Below are 23,950 nucleotides of genomic sequence, written 5' to 3' on the forward strand. Positions count from 1 at the left end.
TGCACAGTATTTTTCTTTTCACTGTTTTGTAGAATTGTGTTGCAATTTGTGTATAATCTGTGTTTTTGTATGTTACTTGATTCTATCTGCCTGTGATTTCCTTAGTACCTGTACAGCATACGTGTGCACATGAGAATAAACCTGACTTAACTCGACACAATTGTCACCGGTGAAGCAATACTGCCAGTCAAAGGAAATTTCACATACTGGTAGCCCACTGCATAATTCCAGGGTCCAAATTTATTTAGTTTACTAAATAGTTTTGTGCACGAATATTTCATGAAATTTTGCAATATAATTTGCTCTATGCAACATATTAATTATGTTCAAATGATGTTTGAAACATCTGTGAAGTTTGTAAAAGTTCAAGTGCAATGAATAATGAAGCCAAACTAGACAGGGAGCTATTGCTGCCAGTTTCCGGGATTGTGTGCCTCCCTTAAAAACAAAAGGTTAAAATGCTGGTAGCCCCACCTACGGCTGCTAGCATCAAAAGCAGGAATTTCTGCTACACTGCAGCATTGACACTTTCATACACTGCTGAAGCAAGCACCCTATTCCTTATTAGCAGACTAAAATCCTTATTAGTTGGAACTATGGACCTTAAAAGTATCTTCGGTGTGGATTTTACAGGATCAGTGCTGCGGGTAATTATATTTGTTTTCTGCTTTTCACTTGTGTTCAGGATTCATCCATTTCTGATCACTTTAAGAAGTATGAGAATTGTGCATCTAGAAAGCCTGTTACCAACAATACCTCAGATTTTCAGTACTTAAGAGCTTAGCTTTGTTGTATTTCATCAGCAGCATTTCAGTACATGCAATATATTATAGAAGAGCAGATGTTATTTAACATTGATTAATTGCTGATTTGCTACTTTTATCTCAGATGCCGGCTCTCTCTAATGGATAAGTTTAGAAAAGCAGAAACAATGCATAGCTATCTGTTCCACGTGTTCTTGCATACTGCTATTCTCCATTGGAATACTAAGAATTAGCTAAATGGAATACTAAGAATGAGTTAAATATCAATATTAAATTTAGTAAGGTTTTCTTTTTAATTTTGCCTGCAGGTTAAAGTGTTGTAACACTTTCATGTGATTAGTCATCACAGTATTAATTAAAATCTGAATATGAGCAATCTGTACTACTTAAATATGAATATGTACTTTCAGGGATTTGTAGAGGATTGCATCAGGCATGCTCAAAATATATGAAAAGGAGATACACAATTGGTAGCTATGATCAAATGTTGAAGCAGTCTCCAAACAGATATTCCTATCTGGTAATATAGGCATAACATGGGCAATATGCAATAGAAAATCTCAATGTCTACAGACTTTTTTTCATGGACTAATCATTTATGTCCCAACTATTAACTGCTAGATTATGTCTATTTTTAGTTTTTAACAGTAATGATGTTCCATTGTACTTTTTATTTTATGTCACGTTTTCTACATTAAATCAGTTCAGTAAATATTCACACATGAAGCATTCACTTCATATTCACAATGTACAACAAAACATTTTGCATATGTATTATGTTCTCTAAATTGCCTGCCAGGATTCCTGCAATGAAGTTATATATATATTTTTTTAAAACAAGACATCCTAAATATGCTTCGCAGGAAAGTTTTTTGTATCATTATTTGTAAAACATCATTGTTATATCATGTTAACTCTGATTAATCATTAAAATTAACTGGAATCCAAGATTTTCTTCCAATGATGATATTAATACAATTTTATGAGGAATGGCCGTTGCATCCAAAGGTTCCATTATTTCCTGCCATCAGAGATTAAACAGCCAGCAACATGCTTTCTGTCACATTAATCATTTTCAAAATGTTCACAAGTCTTGTGGAATGGAACTGAACAGCCCAGAACTATCCTGAGCAAAATTCCTCAACATAGGAGTTTACTGTTTTCGCATCTGACAACATGCCAACACCATTCCCACCATCAATGTACCCCTGCCATCATCCACCCTGGACTAAATGGCCATGCCATCAAAGTTCTCATTGGTCAAAAAAAGGTGTAATTTAAACTCAGTGGAAAAGAATCACATACCAAATTCAGGTATTAGAAATAATTGGCATCCGTTATCATTGATGCCCCAGTTTCTGGGAACTAAATACCTGTGAAGCTGAAGATTAGCAATCATAACCTTCAAATCAGAGATTGGAAGCAATTGGAAGTGTGCAAAATTGCTTCCAATATCTCTTGTGTTATGTTTTGGTCAGGGAGGAGAATGTACACCTCGCTGAGATCATCAACATGGGAATAATCCTACTGCAAATATAGAAAATATTGGGTTAGCTCAGATAACACCCAAGGGAAGATAACAGATATGTTCTATGTTAATCAATGTTCATCATAAATGCTCTATTAATGTATAGAGTGTTGCTACTTTGTAAAACAAGCATCATCTGTATCATTTTCTGCCCCTTTGCTGGTGACAAATGGAAATATTGATTACATCCGTTTTCCAGAGTTTGCTCATTCTGATCATGATAGTCTTATCAAGCAGACATCTGACCAAAATCAAGTAGCGTTTAATGTTTAATTTTGCACTTGTGAAGTGGCCTTTCACTTGTTCATTTTTAGGGAATGGAAAACAGAAACAGACCTTACAGCCCTGCTGGTCTGCACAGGTGCTCATGTTCCTTGCTGTAAAATCTTCATTATCCACTAGTTTGATGGCCAAACTGTAAAAATATTTTCTTGGTTCTGTATGTATGATCATGGTGGATAATTTCAACAACTTTTAAGTGCCATTTCCATCTGTTACCTTCATGATTTACATAAGTGACGTGATTATTTACTGGCGTCTTCTGGCTTGGCAATGTTTCTTTTTAAAATTTGAATCTAAATTTGTAATTTTCAAGAATAAAAGGAAATGTAACCCCATAGAACTGTACACGGTACAAAAAAGAAATACACCAGGAAAATGTTGAGAAAGATGTGACATTGATGTTTAACTTTCAGCTAATTAAAGTTAACTGGTTTGATAATAGAGGGGTATGCTGGGCTGAGAGCCCTTATAGACTGTCGGCCTATGTAACTCATAATAACTTTCAACTGTTTACTGATTCTTGACATTGTCCAGGTTGAGGGCATTTATTCTTAATATTGCTAACTGTGTAATAAACTATTTTAGTTTATGCAGGTGATTTGGTTGTGTTGGGGGTTCATCTAATATAAATTGTGGGTGCCAGCAGCCAGCACCTACCTCCAAATGCAGTAATAATCCACATGATGTGACAACATATTCCAGGCTGAAGAGGTAGACAACATTTTAGTGCATCCATTAGTCAGGCTTGACAATGATGTGGGGGATCAACAACTGTCTTTGTTGTTGGTCCATGGGGTAAACTTCAGTCATTCCCTGGACAATGTTGGAAAAAAATGTACCATGAACAATGGAGCCTAATATTTGATGGGGGGGAGGGTGGTAGAAACATGTGTTCTCAGTGTTTGGATTAGAAGCAGCAACAAGTTTGGAATTGGTCGATGACTGTTGGCAATGGGAGTGGGATGATAATTGTAGATTGACAGATAACTGGCAGTGGAGGTGGCAATGTGGTTACTGTTTTTTTTGGAACTGAGGAAATTAGAACAAGTAGCGAAGTAAAGGGTATTGCAGAGTCAGGCGGAGATTGTGGGGGGAGGGATGCTTGGAGATTTGGGATGTTGACAGACTCATATTAGCCCTCTCAGTTTGAAGTTTGAAGGCCATGTTGTCTGAGGAGTATACAACAAATGTGATGCCGTCATATTCACCATGACATGGATAGAGCCAGGATCATAAGATTTACAGAAGACAGAAACAAGTTGAATTTCTGACTAATGCAATAGGATAGGATCAGATTTTCCAGAAATAACAAATTTCAATTATATAAAACTGATCTCTTCCATCTTCTCCCATCGATCTTATGCCCGTTTTCTATAACAGTTCCCATTTAAGGCAGAGATTAGTTTTTTTTATCTCAAAGGATTAGAAGTCTTTACAACCAATTAATGTAGACTCTAAAATGTGCAGAATTTTAATGGTGCACGATTCTAGATTAGTAGGGTGAACATTAGCACAGATAGAGGGGATTATAGAGTTTCAATCAGATCAAGTCTCATTGTATTCAATGGTAGATGAGCCTCAAGTATCGAATGGCATATTCCTGTCCCTAATTCATAAGTGCATATGCATTGTTGCCGTTAAAAACCAAGAAAGAAACAGCCTCCATAGACTTTTGTCTGTCACATATTTTAATATACTGGTCCTTAAACCAGCTCAGTGAAACTGAGCAGCTTCAAAATAGATTGACGACAGTAAATTCTAAAAATTACATTTAAAAAGTTCATTTTCATAAATGAGCCACTATTCAAGCCTGAAGCAAGTTATTGTTGGCTGCTCGACAGATCGCCGTGCACTCTAGAATCTCTCTCCAAGTTATAGCTTGTCTAGTTAATAATGGCTGAATGGTGCAATGTAGAAAGAACTCTGCATTTCTGTGGCCATATATCTTCACTTGCCAATAGAGCTATGTAACAATCATATCTAGTGGTTTCAGCACCTTCTTGCCACCCCACCTCAACAATGCACACAGCGAACGTCATGTTTTTGATGGCTACAATTCAAAGTGGAAAAATGGCAAGCAAGTTTTTTTTTGTCTCCCTCTTCTATTGTTTGAAGTCATGTTGCTGCCTCAGTTACTCGCTGGCCAAATTACAAGTGTGACATACTTTTCATTATAAGCATGTATTAAAAAATAGGATTTGTAAACCTACTTCCTTAATGGAGAGAGGAGAACAGGAAAAGGGCTTTGTTTGTCAATACTGTACACAAATGAAGCAAGAGGCTTTGCAAAGTCACCATATCCAATTCCTTGTAACAGTTAGAAATGTTAGCCAAAAACCTTTTATTCCTGGTAACAATATATGCACACTTGTTAGAATATGGCCACAAAACAGCAGGGCCAAAAATTAAATGAAATTAAAAACAATTTCTACTCATTCCACAGTTTCCTTTCCATTCTAATGCTGCAAATTCATTTGGCCATCCATCAAACAGTTCAGAGCCCTTGAACTATTCATGGCACTGTGCTGATTCAATTCCCCTGCACAGTGAACAAAGAAAATTGAAATGACAACATTTGAGGTGTTTAAGAAGGAACTGCAGATGCTGGAAAATTGAAGGTAGACAAAATGCTGGAGAAACTCCGCGGGTGAGGCAGCACCTATGGGGCGCAGGAAATAGGCAACGTCTCGGGTCAAAGAAGGACCTCGACCCGAAACGTTGCCTATTTACTTCGCTCCATAGATGCTGCCTCAACCACTGAGTTTCTCCAGCATTTTTGTCTACATTTGAGGTGTTGCTCACTGTCAATTCACTATCCTGTTATTATGAAGCAAGATTTAAATCCAGCAGCTATTCTTGAAAGTTTGTAGCAAAGCAGGTTAAGGGCCTGTCTCATTTGGGCGTCATTTGCGCGCCATTTGCGCATCATTTACACAACATAATTTACGCGTCATGACGCACGATGGGTACGTCGTGACGTGCGCATGGTTTGCATTACGCGCAATATAGGCGGTGACACGTGGTAGCACGTTGCGCCCCAGGATTTTGGGATTCTCAAAATCCTCGCGCGCCACCTGTGAGATGCACAAATGACGCCAAGTGGGACCGGCCCTTTAGCAACAAAATTGCATTTGTTTTGCATCTTTAAAGTAGAAATTGTTTTCAAGGATTCAATAGAGACATAATGAAACAAAAATGAAGATTAAACAGAAGCAGGAGATAAAAGAAGATGTCCAAAAATTTGGGAAGCAACGATTTTATAAAAGAAAAGTAATTGGAGTAATGGAAAGGTTATAGAAGAGATTTCAAGAGAGGGGGAATGCACATCATGAGAATTGCAGTTTGCTTTAATATCCCAGTTCACCAAAACGTTAAACTGTAAAAGAGGGGAAAAAATGACTCCTCAAGTTTTGACAGAAACAAAGTGCCACCTGCTGACTTCTTGCTCCTTGAACAAAACAAAATGTTGCTTATAAGATAAGGATGATAGTTCTACTTTTTTTTTAGACACACTGCATGGTACACAATAGGAGAGCTTCCTGAATAAAGATTCTGATATTATCTAATCTGAACAGAAATCAAGAAAAAAAAGTGTGTAACCTCCAAAACCTAATACCAGACTTGAACTCATCTTCCAGCTTTTTCGGTAAAGCTGATTATCTGAATACCGCAGGCATAATCTACCCAAGAAAGTCAGTCAACATTAAGCAAGTTTCCAAAATAAATCATTGGCAATGTGCCCTATCACTGATAGCAGGTGAACAGCCTTGTTTAGAAAATGTGACAAAAGAAAACAAGAAGATTCTTGCTGGGGGAAGTGAATTGTCGAGATTGGGTGGAGGTGTGTGGGGGTGGTGGAGGACATTAAATAAGTGGACTGTTCTCATTTTTAAAACATGAAAGACACATTAATTGGAAGCAAATTTTCATCTCACAGTGTATAATATTAAAAAAAGGAAATTCCCAGTTCAGAAGTGGTTTTTTTTTTTCAATTCACTAACCAGACCACCACACCCATCATTCACACATCCCATATCAAAGTATTTAATCAAGCAGACCCCAAAGGCACAGGACTCCAACAAGATGCAAGAATCAGGCGGTAAAGAAAGTGAATGGTATGTTGGCTTTCATAGCAAGAGGATTTGAGTATAGGAGCAGGGGGAGGTTCTACTGCAGTTGTACAGGGTCTTGGTGAGACCACGCCTGGAGTATTGCGTGCAGTTTTGGTCTCCAAATCTGAGGAAGGACATTATTGCCATAGAGGGAGTGCAGAGAAGATTCACCAGACTGATTCCTGGGATGTCAGGACTGTCTTATGAAGAAAGACTGGATAGACTTGGTTTATACTCTCTAGAATTTAGGAGATTGAGGGGATCTTATAGAAACTTACAAAATTCTTAAGGGGTTGGACAGGCTAGATGCAGGAAGATTATTCCCGATGTTGGGGAAGTCCAGGACAAGGGGTCACAGCTTAAGGATAAGGGGGAAATCCTTTAAAACCGAGATGAGGAGAACTTTTTTCACACAGAGAGTGGTGAATCTCTGGAACTCTCTGCCACAGAGGGTAGTTGAGGCCAGTTCATTGGCTATATTTAAGAGGGAGTTAGATGTGGCCCTTGTGGCCAAGGGGATCAGAGGGTATGGAGAGAAAGCAGGTACGGGATACTGAGAAATGAAATGAAATGAAATGATTCAATTTATTGTCATTGTCAGTGTACAGTACAGAGACAACGAAATGCATTTTTAGCATCTCCCTTGAAAGGGAGACACAGGGCGTCGCGGTGTGCCCGCGCCTGCCGCCGTAACATTCCATTACAGGCAAAGGTGGGTGAAGTGTCTTGCCCAAGGACACAACGACAGTATGCACTCCAAGCGGGATTTGAACCGGCTACCTTCCGGTTGCCAGCCGAACTCTTAGCCCATTGTGCTATCTGTCGTCCTGGTGAGTTGGATGATCAGCCATGATCATATTGAATGGCGGTGCAGGCTCGAAGGGCCGAATGGCCTACTCCTGCACCTAATTTCTATGTTTCTATGTTTCTAATCACAGGAAATTACGATGCCCAGATCACAAAAGGGTAGGGCTCCATCATACACAGTTCATTAAAAAGTGATTAATACTATTCCTCAGCCTCTGACAAAATGTACCATCCTCTTGACAACTTTACTGTCAATAGTTTTTGCCTTCCTCATTCAGTTCAGATTACATTTGGTTCTACCCAACTTAGATTAAGATATAGTTCCTCAATCCCCTCCAATTTAATTTGGTACCACTTATCATCTCTAGTTCAAGATGGTTCTGCTTCTTCTCATCCTATTATTATGTATCCACCCTCTCACCCTCAAACTGTGCCTTCCCCCGTTACACAGGCTGACAATCTTCCTTACCTGTTTGTGCTGGTAATCCCACCTGCACTTTCCCTTGTAAAAAAAAATTAACAAATTTCCTCCTCCTCCAGTCAAGGTATCACCTTTAGCTTCCAGCCATTTCTTCCATAGACCAACATGCAGAGCTTTTCCATGTTACTTTCTCAAATCATCTCCGTACATCTCAACTTCACTGACACCTGTTGTTTTTTCTTTTGCCATTCATTGCTGTATTATTTCCTTCTCACTGCTCTCAATTAGCATCCAACTTCATTTTATTATCTTCTCTTCATCGTCTGCTTACAACAAATAGGTTTCCCTTTAAGTGGTTCAGCCGTGACTAACAAAATAACTGTAGATAGTACAAGATTAAACATTAAATGTATGTGCGGGTGCAAGTGTTCAGCAAAGGAAAACCAAGCAATTAATAAAGAAATTGAAAATGGAATATGAGCAGGGTCTAGTGACTCACCAATCTACTCACAGAGGAACCTGGCATCAACATCTTTTCTAGATATGTAAATAGCTTGAGCAATAGTTCCTCTGGTTTCCTTACCGAATGTGTCATAAGAGGTTGTATTCAAGAATAAAGAAACAGCTGAGAAATTAAACAATCAAATTGTGCCAATCAAATTGTGCCAAACAATTATTCGAATGAATACAATCATAAACTTTTTGGAAATTTTAGGAACTTTAGGAATAACATGTCTTGAGAAGGACTTACTGAAAAACATGAATTGAAACGAGTTTAAACGAGTTCCCACATGTATGTCTAAGTTTGCCGTTTACTTCTGATTTCTGCGATGTACCAAGTTCCTCTCCCGAGTTACTCTTGAGCTAACAACGACTACCGACATGTGGAAACATCATCACATGGTAAAAATTATGTTATGCAGGTTTTTTTTCACTATAAAAAGCCTCCCATGTTTACATTTCTTAGGGTTACGGAATCAAGGGATATGGGGAGAAATCAGAAACTGGGTACTGATTTTGGATGATCAGCCATGATCATATTGAATGGCAATGCTGGCTCGAAGGGCCGAATGTGATCACTTCCATTATGTAGAGAGTCTCAGAACATTAATAGAGATTCCATTCCATTTACATTGCGCTTTGTGCAGGGATCAAATCTTAGCCCAAAGTGTAAATTAGATGGCGAGGATTAATTTCAAAACTTCAAATTATTTCAAACAGTGTTTTATCCGAACAACGGATCAGGGCAGATGCCAGCCCCTTTAAACATCACGGACAGCTCAGTGTGAAGTGATGCTGGAATTTTATATGTGAAATAGTCTTGGGAATTTTATTATCGATCCTAAATGGTCTATTTAAATTATAGGTCATTTAGTTTGTTGTGAAGTGGCGCTGGATTTAACACCTCAGTCTATTAAAATTGAATTATCTCACTGAACGAAAACATGCAATATGTTTCCAGGCAAATATCCAGTGGTTGAGAATTAAAGAGCAGTCATTTTAAACGGGCAGTTGTAGTCAATAATACGGTAACCGAATGATATTTATTCATTGCCTGAGAGGACGATGTAAACATAGTGAGGTTAATGAGCAGCCTCTAACATTAACCGCTCCTCGTACTGTTCTGTTGTGTAGGAAGGAACTGCAGATGCTGGTTTACTTCGACAATAGACACCAAAAGTTGGAGTAACTCAGAGGGTCTGGAGAGAAGGAATGAGTGACGTTTTGATCGCGACTCTCCCAGTTGCTACCTGGACCTACCTGATCTCCCGGTTGCCAAACACTTCCCATTCCCACTCTGACCTTTCTGTCTGAGATTTCCTCCAGTCAGAGTGAGGCTAAATGCAAATTGGAGGGACAGCATTTCATATTTCGCTTGGGCAGCTTACAGCCCAGTGGTATGAATATTGATTTCTCTAACTTCAAGTAACCCCGGCATTCCCTCTCTGTCTATCCCTCCTCCACCCAAGTCGCACCAGCTGCTCGTTTTCACCCAACGAACAGCGAACAAAGGTCTGTTTCCTTTATCATCATAACTTTTTTGCATTCATTGTTCGTTATATCCCTACAATACATCATCATCTATATCTCTCGTTTCCCTTACCAGTCTGTCGAAGAGTCTTGAAACATCACCCATTCCTTCGCTCCAGTAATGCTGCCTGTCCTGCTGAGTTACTCCAGCTTTTTGTGTCTATCATCGCCCTTCTTCAGTCTGTTCCGTTGTATTGACCGAAAACGAACCACGGCGACTTAATGAATGAAATGGAGACACGCGGAATAAATGGACTTGGAATAACTGGGACGCTGGGGTTTTATCGAAAAGTGACTACATGAAATCGGTGGAAGGAAACGGGCAGGCAAGGTTTCGGGTCAGGGTCCTTCTTCAGACTCCATGACCCGCTGAGTTCTTCCAGCTGTCAAATGGAGACATGGGGGACCACAGATGCTGGCACATTGGGCAAAACAAAGTGTTGGGCCGAATGGCCTAATTCTGCTCCTGTGACATGAATTCACAAAGTGTCGAAGTAAGCCAGCGGGTCAGGCTGCATCTATGGAAGGAATGGATAGGCAACGTTTCAGATCGCGTCCCTTCTTTTGGAGCTGAATCAACGTCTGTCCATTCCCTCCACTGATGCTGCCTGTCCCACTGAGTTACTCCAGCGCTGTGTGAGTTCTTCCAACACTTTGTGTGTGTTTTATGACCATGATTCCAACATCTGCAGTTTCTTGTCTCTACATAAACTAGGCCTCAGCAACACTGAGTGTACTGTCCGGGAGATTATGTTGCTGCTCCCAAAACAACAGTTGGCAATATATGCATGGTAGATATCACATTGGGGGAAACGAGGTCTCCAGGGAGACAGACGCAAAGTGCTGGAGTAACTCCGTGGGACAGGCAGCATCTCCAGACATTTATAAAACATTACATTTTGGAACACAAGGAACTACAGAAGCTGCTTTGCGGGAAAAAAAAAAGTGCTGGAGTAACTCAACGTGTCAGGCAGTATCTGTGGAGAACATGGACAGGTGACGTTTCGGGTGAAAGAAGGGTCTAAAGTTTAAAGAAGGGTCCCGACCCAAAACGTCACCTATCCAAGTTCTCTGGAGATCACTAATCTTCAACATTTCATTTCTGGCACTTAGGCCAAACCCACGGTAGACTCATGAGTCACTACGGTAAACACGTGGGCTACTACGTTCTTACAACAAATTTAAAAGTTTAAAAATTTTACTCAAGAGTAAATTTAACTTGTGGAAATTTTTCATCATGTTGAAAGATTTTCACGAGTTAACATGTTTCCTGAGTACCTGTCGTTAGCATTACGAGTCGCTAAGGTACGTCCATGAGTTCTGACGTCCCCGCTACATTAATTCTATGTGATTACCACGAGTTTGGTTTGTTTTAAACTCGGGATCACTCGTGGGTGGATTCGCACCATGAGTCAGGGGTTTTACCATCTACCAAAATTATAAGCAAATTATCCAAATTTCTACTTTAACTAGTGGGATATTGCAGCAATCATGCTGGAGATGCAGCAGATCACAAATTGTATCAAATACGTGGACAAAGCACTATATATCCAAGTTTGCTGATGATACAAATATGCGGTCATCCATTGTCGTTAGAAAAATAGAAAAGTGGCGCAATTGGTAGAACTGCTGCCTCACAGTGCCAAAGACTGTGTGGAGTTTGCATTTTAGAAACATAGAAAAATAGAAAAACAGGTGCAGGAGTAGGCCATTTGGCTTTTCGAGCCAGCACTGCCATTCAATATGATCATGGCTGACCATCCCGAATCAGTACCCTGTTCCTGCTTTTTCCACATATCCCTTGGCTCTGTTAGCCCCAAGAGCAATATCCAACTCTCTCTTGTATACATCTCTTGAATACATTTTCTCCTGGTGACCACATGGGTTTCCTCTGGGTGCCCTGGTTTCACCCCACATTCCAAGATATGTATGTTTGTAGTTTAATTGGCCTCTGTAAATTGGCCCTGGTGTGTGGGGAATGGAAGAAAAATGTGTGATAACAGAACTAGCTTGAACAGGTGATCTATGGTCAGCGTAATCTGTGTGACTGAAAATAGTTTGTTTCCATGCTGTATCTCTAAACTCAAAATCATTTTAAATGATTCCAAGACGCTCAACACAATCGCCGCCGGAAGACATAATACCAACACTCACCACGTCTCTGGCTGCTCAGGGGCAGGGCCCACTAACTCAGACTTTCACAGGCTGGAACCACTGAAGATACTATTGCCTCAGGTCCTCACCATGTCCCCAGTCACTCACAGAAGTCTGTCAAAGGGTCTTGATTGGAAACATCACCTATCCATGTTTTACAGAGATGCTGCCAAATCTGCTCAGTTACTCCAGCACTTAGTGGTTTTCTTTAAACAGCGAGTGACTAGAAAACATTGACGATCAGACGTACTCAGTCAGCTTTATATATAAATCATAAAATTACTGAGCAGGCACATCAACCAATTAGGATGGCAAATATTACCATGACCTTTATTGAAAGATAATGTCAGCACCAGCATAAAATCTTACTGAAATGACAGAACTCTTGTAGAATATTGCATACGTTTGTTCTCCTTCCTAAGAAAAGGTTTACGTGATTGAGAGAATGCACAATGTTTTACTGGATAAATTGCAGGAAAGGGATTTTTTTTCCAGATGAGAAGAAATTAAATAGACTGATTTTCTGCTCATTAGAGTTTAGAAGAATATGGTGTGGTTTAATGGAATCATAAACAAGACTGAGATACAGGAAGTGCAGATGCTGGCTTACGAAAAAAGTCACAAAGTGCTGGGATGAGGGTGAGTTTGGCAGGATGTCGAGATTTCTGCATTGGTGCTGCAGTTCGCTTACCGCCACAACAGATCAACGGTGGATGCGATCCTGCTGGCCCTCCACTCTGCTCTGGACCACTTGGAAAGCAAAAACTCATATGTCAGGCTGTTATTCATCGACTACAGCTCGGCATTTAACACAATCATCCCCTCCAAGCTGGTTACCAAACTCGCAGAACTGGGTCTCTGCGCATCCCTCAGCAATTGGATCCTCGACTTCCTCATTCACAGACCACAACCTATTCGTATTGGTGGAAATGTGTCAGCCTCGATATCAATCAGCACGGGAGCACCTCAAGGCTGCGTGCTCAGCCCCCTGCTGTACTCACTCTATACTCATGACTGTGTAACCAGTCACAGTGTGAACACCATCATCAAGTTCGCTGACGACACCACTGTTGTGGGACGTATCAATGATGGGGATGAGTCAGGGTATAGAAGAGAGATCGAGCAACTGTCCATATGGTGCCAGCGCAATAACCTGGCCCTCAACACCAGCAAAACTAAGGAACTGATTGTGAACTTTGGAAGGACCCATTTATATCAACGGGTTGATGGTTGAAAGGGTCAAGAGCTTCAAATTCTTGGGCGTGCACATCTCTAAAGATCTTTCCTGGTCCGAGAAAGCTAATGCAATTATCAAGAAAGCTCATCAGCGCCTCTACTTCCTGAGAAGATTACGGAGAGTCGGTTTGTCAAGGAACACTCTCTCTAACTTCTATAGGTGCACAGTAGAGAGCATGCTGACCGGTTGCATCTTGGCTTGGTTCGGTAATTTGAGTGCCCTGGAGAGGAAAAGACTACAAAAAGTAGTAAACACTGCCCAGTCCATCACCGGCTCTGACCTTCCTTCCATCGAGGGGATTTATCGCAGTCGCTGCCTCAAAAAGGCTGGCAGTATCATCAAAGACCCACACCATCCTGGCCACACACTCATCTCCCTGCTGCCTTTAGATAGAAGGTACAGGAGCCTGAAGACTGCAACAACCAGGTTCAGGAATAGCTACTTCCCCACAGCCATCAGGCTATTAAACCTGGCTCGTACAAAACTCTGTTTATTAATAACCCATTTTCTGTTATTTGCACTTTATCAGTTTATTTATTCATGTGTGTATATATTTATATTATGGTATATGGACACACATATCTGTTTTGTAGCAAATGCCTACTATGTTCGGTGTGCTGAAGCAAAGCAAGAATTTCATTGTCCTATACAGGGACACATGACAATAAACTCACTTGAACTTGAACTTGAACTAGATGCTGCCTGATTCCTGCTCTTTGGGTCTACATTCAAGAATGTCATTCTGGGAACATTAGGCATTGTAATGGAGCAATATTCATAGGATGGAAATAATAGAAAATACTTCATTCTTACCAGCTTCAGTACACCTCACTATACCTCAGTACACATGACAGTAATAATAAACCTAAACCTGATTTCTGTCAAAAAGAGTATGCAAACAATTTCTCTCTTGCTGTATATTTTATTGTCTGATTAATATGCCCCTGCTGTACCAATAGCCTCTTATCAATTCCTTTTTTTATCTGCGGGAGTTGGATACAAATTCAGTTTCCCATGTTTGTGGTAAATCTTTGTAGATCTTCTCCAGTCAGACTCTTGGCAAAAAGACATGTGGACCATTTTGAATCCATTTGCAAGCAATTTATATATTGTGTTGTCCGACCCAACTTAGAAGAGAAAGCTTTGCTTCTCTTGAGGCAAACCTAACAAATTGCATGTTCAAAGGAGTCAAGTTTAATACATTTCCTTACCAATTTCCTCTCCCTGACAAAATTAAATAAGTATTTTCAGTGTATTTAATGGAGAAAGGTCCAGTCTCACTAAAGTCATTTATCACATAAATATTTACTCTGGAAAGCATAATTTGATTAAGAAGGATTCTAACAGGGAATGGTCCTATCTTTTTTCTGTGATGGAAAAATTTAAATTCGGTGAAAACTTTTGTTCATGGGTGAGCCTCCTATTTAAAACCCCAACAGCCAGAATACTCACAAACCAAATGTTGTCACCCAGATTTCACTTATCCAGAGATGGATGTCTGGATGTCTAGACAAGGATGTCCATTATCCCCACTTATATTTGCCCTCGTTATAGAACCACTCGCCGAGACTATCAGATCTCACCCAGACATCCACAGGTACAATACTAAACATACAATTAATACAATTTCTTTATACGCAGATGATGTTTTATTATATATCACAAACCCCAAAATTAGCATTCGAAGTTTATTAAATCTCATAACTCAATTTGGCTCATTCTCTGGATATAAAATTAATTAGAATAAAAGCACAATTATTCCAATTACGGAACAAAATCCATTTATACTTCAATAATTCCCTTTTAAAATCGCCTACGAAAAGTTTAAATACCTTGGAATCTATGTGACCAGGAAATATACTTCTCTATTCAAATCATATTTTCCTTGTTTAGTTACTAAATTACACAGAACCATCCAATTTTGGAAAACACTTCCCATCTCACTAGTTGCTAGAATGCTATAAAGATCTTTCTCCCACAACTATTATACTTATTCCAATCAATTCCGATATATCTTCCAAAAACAATTCTTTTGAAAAATTGATTCAATTATTATTAATTTTATTTGGGATTACAAGACCCATAGAATAAACAAAATACATCTATGTAAGTCTAAAGTGCCTGTCCCACGAGCATGCGACTCCACGCGGCAAGCGCAAGCTAATGTGGTCGCTTGAGCCATACGGCCTCGCGGGGGCGGTCCCACCTCGATTGTGGGAGCCGTATGGAGTTGTGCCGAGCTGGTCCTGACATCGCTCGGGGCTCCGAAAAACTGACAGTGTTCAAAAATTACGCGTGGTAATGGCCTGCAGGCCCGCAACCGCCTCGGCGCCGTACTCACCACCTCAACAGGCGTGCACAGTGTCTCGACGCAGTACGCAGCATCTTGACGCCGTACACAGCATCTTGATGCCGTACGTCACGCGCGAACTTCCCACAGACTTCGCTCGAACTTCACGTCACTCATTCGACCTCCGCGCGGCCCCCGCTTCCGGTTTGGTCGCACTCGCCGCATGCAAGTCACATGCTCGTGGGACAGGCCCTTTAGGCTAATGGAGGATTAGGTTTACGAAATTTTCTATTTTATTATTGGGCGGTTAATATTAAAAATATAACCTTCTTGTTGGATGATACTGATTAGCAGCCAGATTGGTTAAAGATGGAGAAGGAGGATTGTTTACCTTCTGACATAGGCTCGATTCTCTTAGCTCCAATAAATTTGAATAAAAAAAACATATGGAGGAAAACCGATTATACATAGTGTTATCCGAATCTGGAAACAATTAAAATTTACTTTAAAATTGGGTAATTTATTTCTTTTCCCCCCTATTGCAAATAACCCTTCTTTCAAACCGTCTGTCTTAGATCGAGGATTTATTCAATGGAAAACTCATGGAATTAAAATGGTGGGAGACCTTTATCAAAAGGTGACTTTCCTCTCTTTTCAGGAATTACAGCAGAAGTATGAATTGCATGTTAATAATTTTTTTAGATATTTACAACTTAGAGATTATGTAAAATTACATACACAAGATTATAGATTTAGGGGCCCAGAAATCCTTGATGAATGTCTGAATCGCCATCCCAATACAAATAAATTAATATCTTACATTTATAATACCCTTTTAGATACTAACATTCCGTCATCAGAGTCATATAGACGAGCATGGGGGAATGAATTGGCTCAACCCGTAATGAAACACACATGGGATGAAAGTTTACAATATATATATATAATTGCTCGTTAAACACTAGACATTCCTTAATACAGTTTAAAATATAACATAGATGACACTATTCGAAGACAAAATAAACAGGATCTTCCCAAGTACTTCCCCTCTCTGTGCTAAATGCCAATTTCAAGAAGCCAATTTGTAACTTGTATAAAAACGCAAATTTTTTTGGACAGATATTTTTTAAATTATCTCTAAAGTTATCAATAATCAACTGGACCCAGAACCAAAATTAATAATATTAGGATTATCAGAACATACTACAAAGCTTACGATAAGCCAGAGACACTTTTTTGATTACAGTTTAATAACTGTGAAAAAATTTATACTTAAATTTTGGAAAAAAACAGCAAGCCCCACAATTAGAATGTGGATTACGGAAATGACCGAGACCTTGCATTTGGAAAAAATAAGGTTTGTCTTAATTGACAAACCAGAGCTGTGTTTCTAAAATATGGTCTCCATTTGTTGAATTTTTTTTTTAAGTAAACTGGTTTAACACAAGAGCTAAACAACCCTAAACTCAAGTCACAACTTGAGTTTAGGGTTCGATGAACAACTGTACACAACATCTCCCGGATCTATCTCCACAATCTTTATATTTGTAATCTCCTTTCTGTCTTGCTTTTTTTTCTCTTTCTATTAGTTTATAGTCTCTCTTATTTCTTTCTTTCTCTATTTCTTTTCTTTAAAAAAAAAATTGAAGCTATGTAAGAAATCTATAACCAGTTTGTCGTTTATTATCATTTGTACGTATGCTTTTAATAAAAATTAAATTGAATTAAAAAAAAAGGATTCTAACAGGAATAGTTTTGTAAATTACTCGTTCTAAGCTTCTTCCCAGTTCAGTTTCAGTCACAAATAACTGAGTCAAGAACTTGCGCATCTAAACTTTATTTTGACAAAACACAATTATAGTTCCCAGTACTGTACCTAACCACCGGGGGTCCGATCCTCGTATCTGCCTGATCAAGCCCTCCTGGCCTCACTCAAGCAGAAACACTCCAGAATGTCATGCAATCTTGTTCTCCCAGAAGATCGATACAGGACCTCGTGGTAGCGGACTTTTATAGGTCCCCAAACCTCGAGGAGCCGAACCACATGGGGGGTGTTCTCTTTACAATCCAATAACAGATATCGATTAACCCAGTACATGACAGACATTTCCCCAACCCAATAATACAATGGCTAATACATTGTATTCAAACAGTGTTTCTCAAAGGAAACAAACATCGCAACATTTGCCCTGATATGCAAGAAAACCAGAGAAGGCTCAATACTTAATCCAATCAACATCCAGCAAAGTAAAGCTTTGCAACATTATTTATAAATTGTCTGGTTTGCATTCATCCAATCCATTCTGTGCATTTTTCTCCTAGTTGTCAGATGTTCCCATTCCCTTCCTGCAGCTCTAATCTAGGCTCTAGACAAACTGGCACTATTCTGCAGCTTGTCCCATTTTTGCAGAAGGCACATTTAAATTGACCAAATGGCCTAGAAGCCTTTACTCAATTTAAGTGTCCTGGCCTCTCCAATTTGGCCAGGATTAACAATTTCAGCATCTGAAATATTTTCTGAGATATTAAAAATTATACTTTCACTTGGTTATCAAATATGTGTACATCTTGAAACTGAAACGTTTAAGAACTGAGTGATTTGCTCGAAATTTATCAGTGACTTCACAATATATGGTACAGAAGCCTGCTTGATTCCAAGATATAAAAATGATAGAACTACTTACTACTGAAAAAGAAAAACACCAAGGCTCTCAATATGTCATAATGACATTGATAACATAATCTAAATAAACTGCAGTGCCTGTGCACAAACTTGTCCTGGTTGATGCAAATTAAAATTTGCTTGTCCAACATATCATCATCATCTCTGCTACAAAAAACATATGCTCATATGGAACGTGTTATCACTTAACATTAATTAGTTTAGCCATCAAAATCAGTCATTGTTTTAATCAATAATATCAACCAAAATGAATGCTTGCATTTGGTCCAGTTATTTTAACAGTTTAAATACTGCTGAAAATCAACCTATCAATTTAAAGTTTAAAATAGTGTTGTTTAATTAAACTGTGCTTTAGGACTGTTTCTTACAACAAAGGCTAGTTATCCCAGCAGTCCCGCTGTGTATCATTCCGCCCCAAGAATAAGCTCCATGACAAGATATAAACCACTTCTCATACCTCACCAGCCACCACCTAACAAAGCAGACATGAGTGTTAAAATTCACCTTTGCCTCCAATGTGTCAGCAACAGTGCTTTTTTTGGAGACACAAGTTACTGAAACACATTTTTAATACAGATATGCATCCGGTGGTCGGTAAACAAAATAACTTTATAGAGGTGCAGGTATACTCTACTGGAAACAAAAAACACCGGTCAGGCACAATTTATATTCTTCCAAGGGAAAATGTTTGGATATCAAGACATCAAATGTGGCACAAAGCTCACAACCCACTGAGCATGCATCTGTACACATTGGAGTCATGAGGTAATTACTTCAGGGTTGCCATGCAGCCACAACCAAAAGCTAGTGAATCTGCTGGTAGGATCAGCAGACCAATGCCAGTGTCATTCCCAAGTCAGCATCTCCAGCACAGAGGCACAAATTACACTCAGCTGACTCAAATGGGCAAGCCATATTGTCCTCATGCACAATTCCAGGCTCCCAATGCAGATAACGTTTCCAGTTCTATCACAGTCTGATGATACCACGTAGAAAGATGAAACAATTCAAGGATATTCCCAAGGCATCATTGAAATATTCCATGTCCTCACTGTCCTATAGGGATCTGTGGAGGCAGGGTTCACCAGGATCCTGCCCTGACTAGAGGACTTTAATAACTGGGAAAGATTAGATTAGATTGGCAGTTTTTCCTAAAATGAAGTAGGCTGAGGGGTGATTGATATATAGATGGGGTAGATAGTCATATTTCCCCCCCCATGGCGGGGGTTTATAAAAATATCAAGAGGGTGAGGTTTAGAGAGAAATAAAGGAGTTTTAAAGGGCATCTGAGGGTCAAGTTTTCTCGGTACACAGAGAACAGATGATATCTGGAACGAACTGCCTGAATTTAAGTAAATAGTGCAGGATGAGTCAGGGAGCTTAATCCTTTTGCCATGCAGCCTCTCTGTTGATCCTTGACATCGTGACTTGTAATTGCTGCTGTAGAGTGGCACGGTGGCACAGCGGTAGAGCTGCTGCATTACCATGCTTACAGCTCCAGAGACCCGAGTTTGTACGTTCTCCCCTTGACCGTGTGGGTTTTCTATGAGATTTTCGGTTTCCTCATACACTCCAAAGACGTACACATTTGTAGGTTAATTGGCTTGATATAAATGTAAATTGCACTTAGTGTGTGTAGGATAGCTAATGTAGCACTTTGTCTTTTTCAGCCAGGTTTGGCGGCCCAGCTGATTGACCATGCCCAGAAAACTCCTGAGTTCGCTGACATTTTTGGGGGGGATCCATCTGCTGGAACTACATGACCCAGGAATCGGACAGCTGGACTCATTTGCTGGTCAGTGCGGACTCGTGTGGGCCAAAGGGCCTGTTTCCACGCTGTATCTCTAAACTAAAGTAGTTAACTGTACCTTTTAATAACTGATGTTTTAAGAATAAGTTTTATGCAGATCCGGCGTAACACACAATTCCAGCTCTTTTAAATGTATTTTTAATGTATACAAATGTATTCTCTGTGATTTTATTTGATGGAAAAAAATCATTTATATTAATGCTAGACACAGTGCCCATTAAATGCACATAAAATCCTTTAAAAATGTCCAGGCTCTCTATAAATTTTATTTTTAAGAATATAATCCTAGTTTACTCAGGCAGTTAACTCACCCTTCCTAGAATCAGGCCACTCCCTCTATTGCAACACATCCTTTCTTACACAAGATGACAAAGTGTATGTAGTCCTTTTGGTGTGGCTCAACAATGTGCAATATGATTGCAGCAAGACTTCCTTACTCCTGTTTTCAAATGCTCTTGAAATTAAAAAAGTTAAGATACCAATTGTCCCTTCGAAGCATGTTGCTCCATGAACATGAAGCACATGTTGAACTTGAACGTTGGCTTTCTGTGAATTGGATAAAAAGGGGCCCGTTTTCTTTATGCATCAGCACTACACAATCTCTATCCAATTAAAAATAAAACTTTGTTTCTTTGTTTTGTGTACAAAAGCAGATGAACACACAATTTTCCAAGTTGCATGCCTTCATATTCTAGCCCCCTTAATTATTTGCCTCTATCCCCCGAATCCTGTCCCCATCCTGCCTCATAATCCAACAGTTTAGTATCATCAGCAAATTTGGAAGCTGACATTTAGTTGTCAACCAAATTGTTGATAATAGATTCATCTCAACTTTGCATGTTGTTGAAATCCATTCTGTTGTTAGAGAGCAAAATCCCTTCCAAATTCTCTTTTTTGATTTCTTGTTGACCACTTCAGTTCTTTTTACCAAAAGAGGAAAATTCCTTTGCCTTCTCCATCCAAAGCTCTGACCTTAAGGGCCTGTCTCATTTAGGCGACTTTTTAGGCGAGTGCAGGAGATCGCCACATGTTCGCTGGTGGTCTCTGGTGAGCATCTTTCATGGTCGCGAGGAGTTCCCTCATTCTGGGAACTAGTCGCAGCCTCAGTATGGTCGCCGCAAATTTTTCAACAAGTTCAAAAATTGGTCGCCATGGAGAAAATCGATAATTCTGTAGTCGTAGGTGCAGTTGTAGTGGGGTCATCATGTAGATATAGGTAGTCGAGGTAGTCGTAGGTAGTTTTAGTTAATCGCCTTCGCTGACAGGGCATTTTCATTGGCTCATTGGGGGAAAAAAACGTAAGCACGAGTTTTCAGAACCAAGGATAACCGACCGGTAATGTTAAATGCGTGCCAAACTTCACAGCTGTGTATCTCTGGTTTATTAAAGTTGGCTGGCTTGTTAAAAGTGTTTCCACTCCTTCTCCACCCCCCATTCCTCCTCTTTTAAAGGACTTACCGTGCACTGTGCTAGCTGTCTTAACCTTCCTGTTCATCGCGGTGTGTGTCTGTATCACCTTGGCTTTGTACTGTGTGAATTTCAGACAGCGCTCCCCCGCTTTGTGGGTGTGTGTGTGTGTGTGTGGGTTCCACTCTGACAGTCGCCGTTCCAGTACCCAGTTTTTTCAGGCGAGTGCCGCGAACTTGACAGTCGCCGACAGTCCGCTGAAACATCGCCTAAGTGGGACAGGCCCTTTAAGATATTACATAAACCCTCAGACTTTGTTTTTCAAGGTCAATGATACCCACCCAGCCTATTTATCCTTTTCTGATAGGTGTAAACCCTATTACCAGTATCTATGTAACTCTTTTGGTATTCTCTCCATGCCTCAGTAGCATTTTCATTATATGATAATTCTACATGGTCTCAGCAAAGATGATTTCAACCTCTACTTTGCAGTTTTATCTTATTAAAATGAAAATGAATGCTTGGTTTGCTCTTGTTATGGCTTTATCAAACTGTCTTTCTCTGCAATTAGATCACTGTGTTCCCCATAAGTACAATTAAAAGTAATATATTAATAAAATGCATCCGTAACTTTTCCTGGAAAATGATGAAATGTCTCAAAAGTGCTACATATCCAGTGCAATACACAGCTGCATTCTTTTAAATGATAATGACCCTGCCTTGAAAATTATTCCACAGATCTTTCAGATATACTTGTTAAAAAATGTTCTCTATGCTAAAGCCAATAGCTGATCCATTGCAATGCAATTACAATAAATTGATAGCTCATTTGGAATTTGGAGATACAGTAAAGAGCCTAGTTTGTTTAATGTACTCATTGACCAGTATTAATGGGGGTTTTTTGCATTTTTATTCATGGACTTATTTTCTGCTCATCCATTTACATTCTATTTACCAGAGGATTTGTGGTCCACTCTTAATTTAACACAATATAACACCAGGTACTTCATGAACATGATGCATCTATATTCTGGAAGTTTATTGTTGTATTTCTTGGTGAACCAGCTGACATCAGACACAGCTGAACGGAAGCTCGTGTCATCATTAGAGTCAAGACCTTTCAGCCCCAGGATATCACTGCAGGTGTTCTCCAGGGGAAAGTCCTAACATTAACAAGTCGGGTATATGGGAATATACCAAAGCAGAGAAATATAAAATATCTTGTTCTTTCTCTTTCTATTGCATTTTCTACAAAATTGGCAACTTTTGTACAATCTATTGCATTATTCTTCATTCTGCTTGTATAATTCTCAACCATAATATTAAATCATCTCAAGGTCATAATTACCAGGGTGGTCCCCTCTTCCTTCTACCCATCTGAACTATTCATAATTACTTGTTGGGAATCTGGTACACATTTTACATGTCAATCCCTTGCAAATTTAGCCTTGTTCTCTTGTTAATTGATAAAAGGCTTGTTGAGATCTCAAAAACACATATATTCATTCTTAAACTCTTTTTATTAGGTGATTATGGACTGTCCATGTTAGTATAATTGTTTATATTTTCTACCCACATTAAGTTTTTTGGTCTTACAAATCAGTCACTGAAAGTAAGTATGCAGGTACAGCAGGAAGTAAAGAAAGCCAAAAATTGGCCTTCATTGTGAGAGGATTTAAGCTTTGGAGCAAGGAGGTCCTACTATCATTGTACATGTCCCTGGTGAGATGGCACTGGAGTATTGTGTGCATTTTGGTCTCCTAATTTGAGGAAGGACATTATTGCTATTGAGGGAGTGTGTTCACCCAGGTTAAGTCCTGGGATGGTGGGACTGACGTATGATGAAAGAATGGGTAGACTGGGCTTGTATTCGGTGGAATTTAGAAGGATGAGAGGGAATCTTATAGAAACATATAAAATTCATAGAGGATTGGACAAGGTAGAAGCAGGAAAAATGATCCAGATGTTGGGGGAGTCCAGAACCAGGTGTCGCAGTTTAAGAAAAAGGGGGTAGGCCATTTAGGACCGAGATGAGGAAAAACCTTTTTCACCCAGAGTTGTGAATCTGTGCAATTCTCTGCCATAGAAGGCAGTGGAGGCCAATTCACTGGATGCTTTCACGGGAGAGTTAGATTTAGCTCTTGCGGAGAGAATCAAGGGATATGGGGTAAACGCGGGAATGGGGTAATGATTTTGGATGATCAGCCATGATCATATTGAATGGCGATGCTGGCTCGAAGGGCCGAATGGCCTACCTCTGCGCCTATTTTCTATCTCTATGTTTCCAAATCACCCTTTTCTACTGCCATCTTGTTTTCTCTTTTCAAAATGCCTTGTATACCATACTCTTAAATATCAGTCATGATTGTTATAGAGTCATATTTTAAAAATCATTAGTGCTCTCTCCAGCCAGAGAAAACAACC

At 39.5% G+C, this 23,950-nt stretch overlaps 1 protein-coding gene across 1 annotated transcript in view; it reads left to right on the forward strand.

The window, feature by feature from the left end:
* The first annotated feature begins 494 nt into the window (after nucleotides 1–494).
* The window catches only part of LOC129702236 (protocadherin-20-like), a 29,968-nt gene continuing 6,512 nt past the window's right edge, over nucleotides 495–23,950 (forward strand). Inside the window, exon 1 of the mRNA XM_055643894.1 lies at nucleotides 495–647. Coding sequence (XP_055499869.1) covers nucleotides 597–647 — 51 coding nt within the window. The 5' untranslated portion in view covers nucleotides 495–596. The remainder of the gene's footprint in view (nucleotides 648–23,950) is intronic.

The sequence above is a fragment of the Leucoraja erinacea genome, chromosome 12 (genome assembly GCF_028641065.1).
Source record: "Leucoraja erinacea ecotype New England chromosome 12, Leri_hhj_1, whole genome shotgun sequence".
Classification (NCBI taxonomy): Eukaryota; Metazoa; Chordata; class Chondrichthyes; order Rajiformes; family Rajidae; genus Leucoraja; species Leucoraja erinaceus.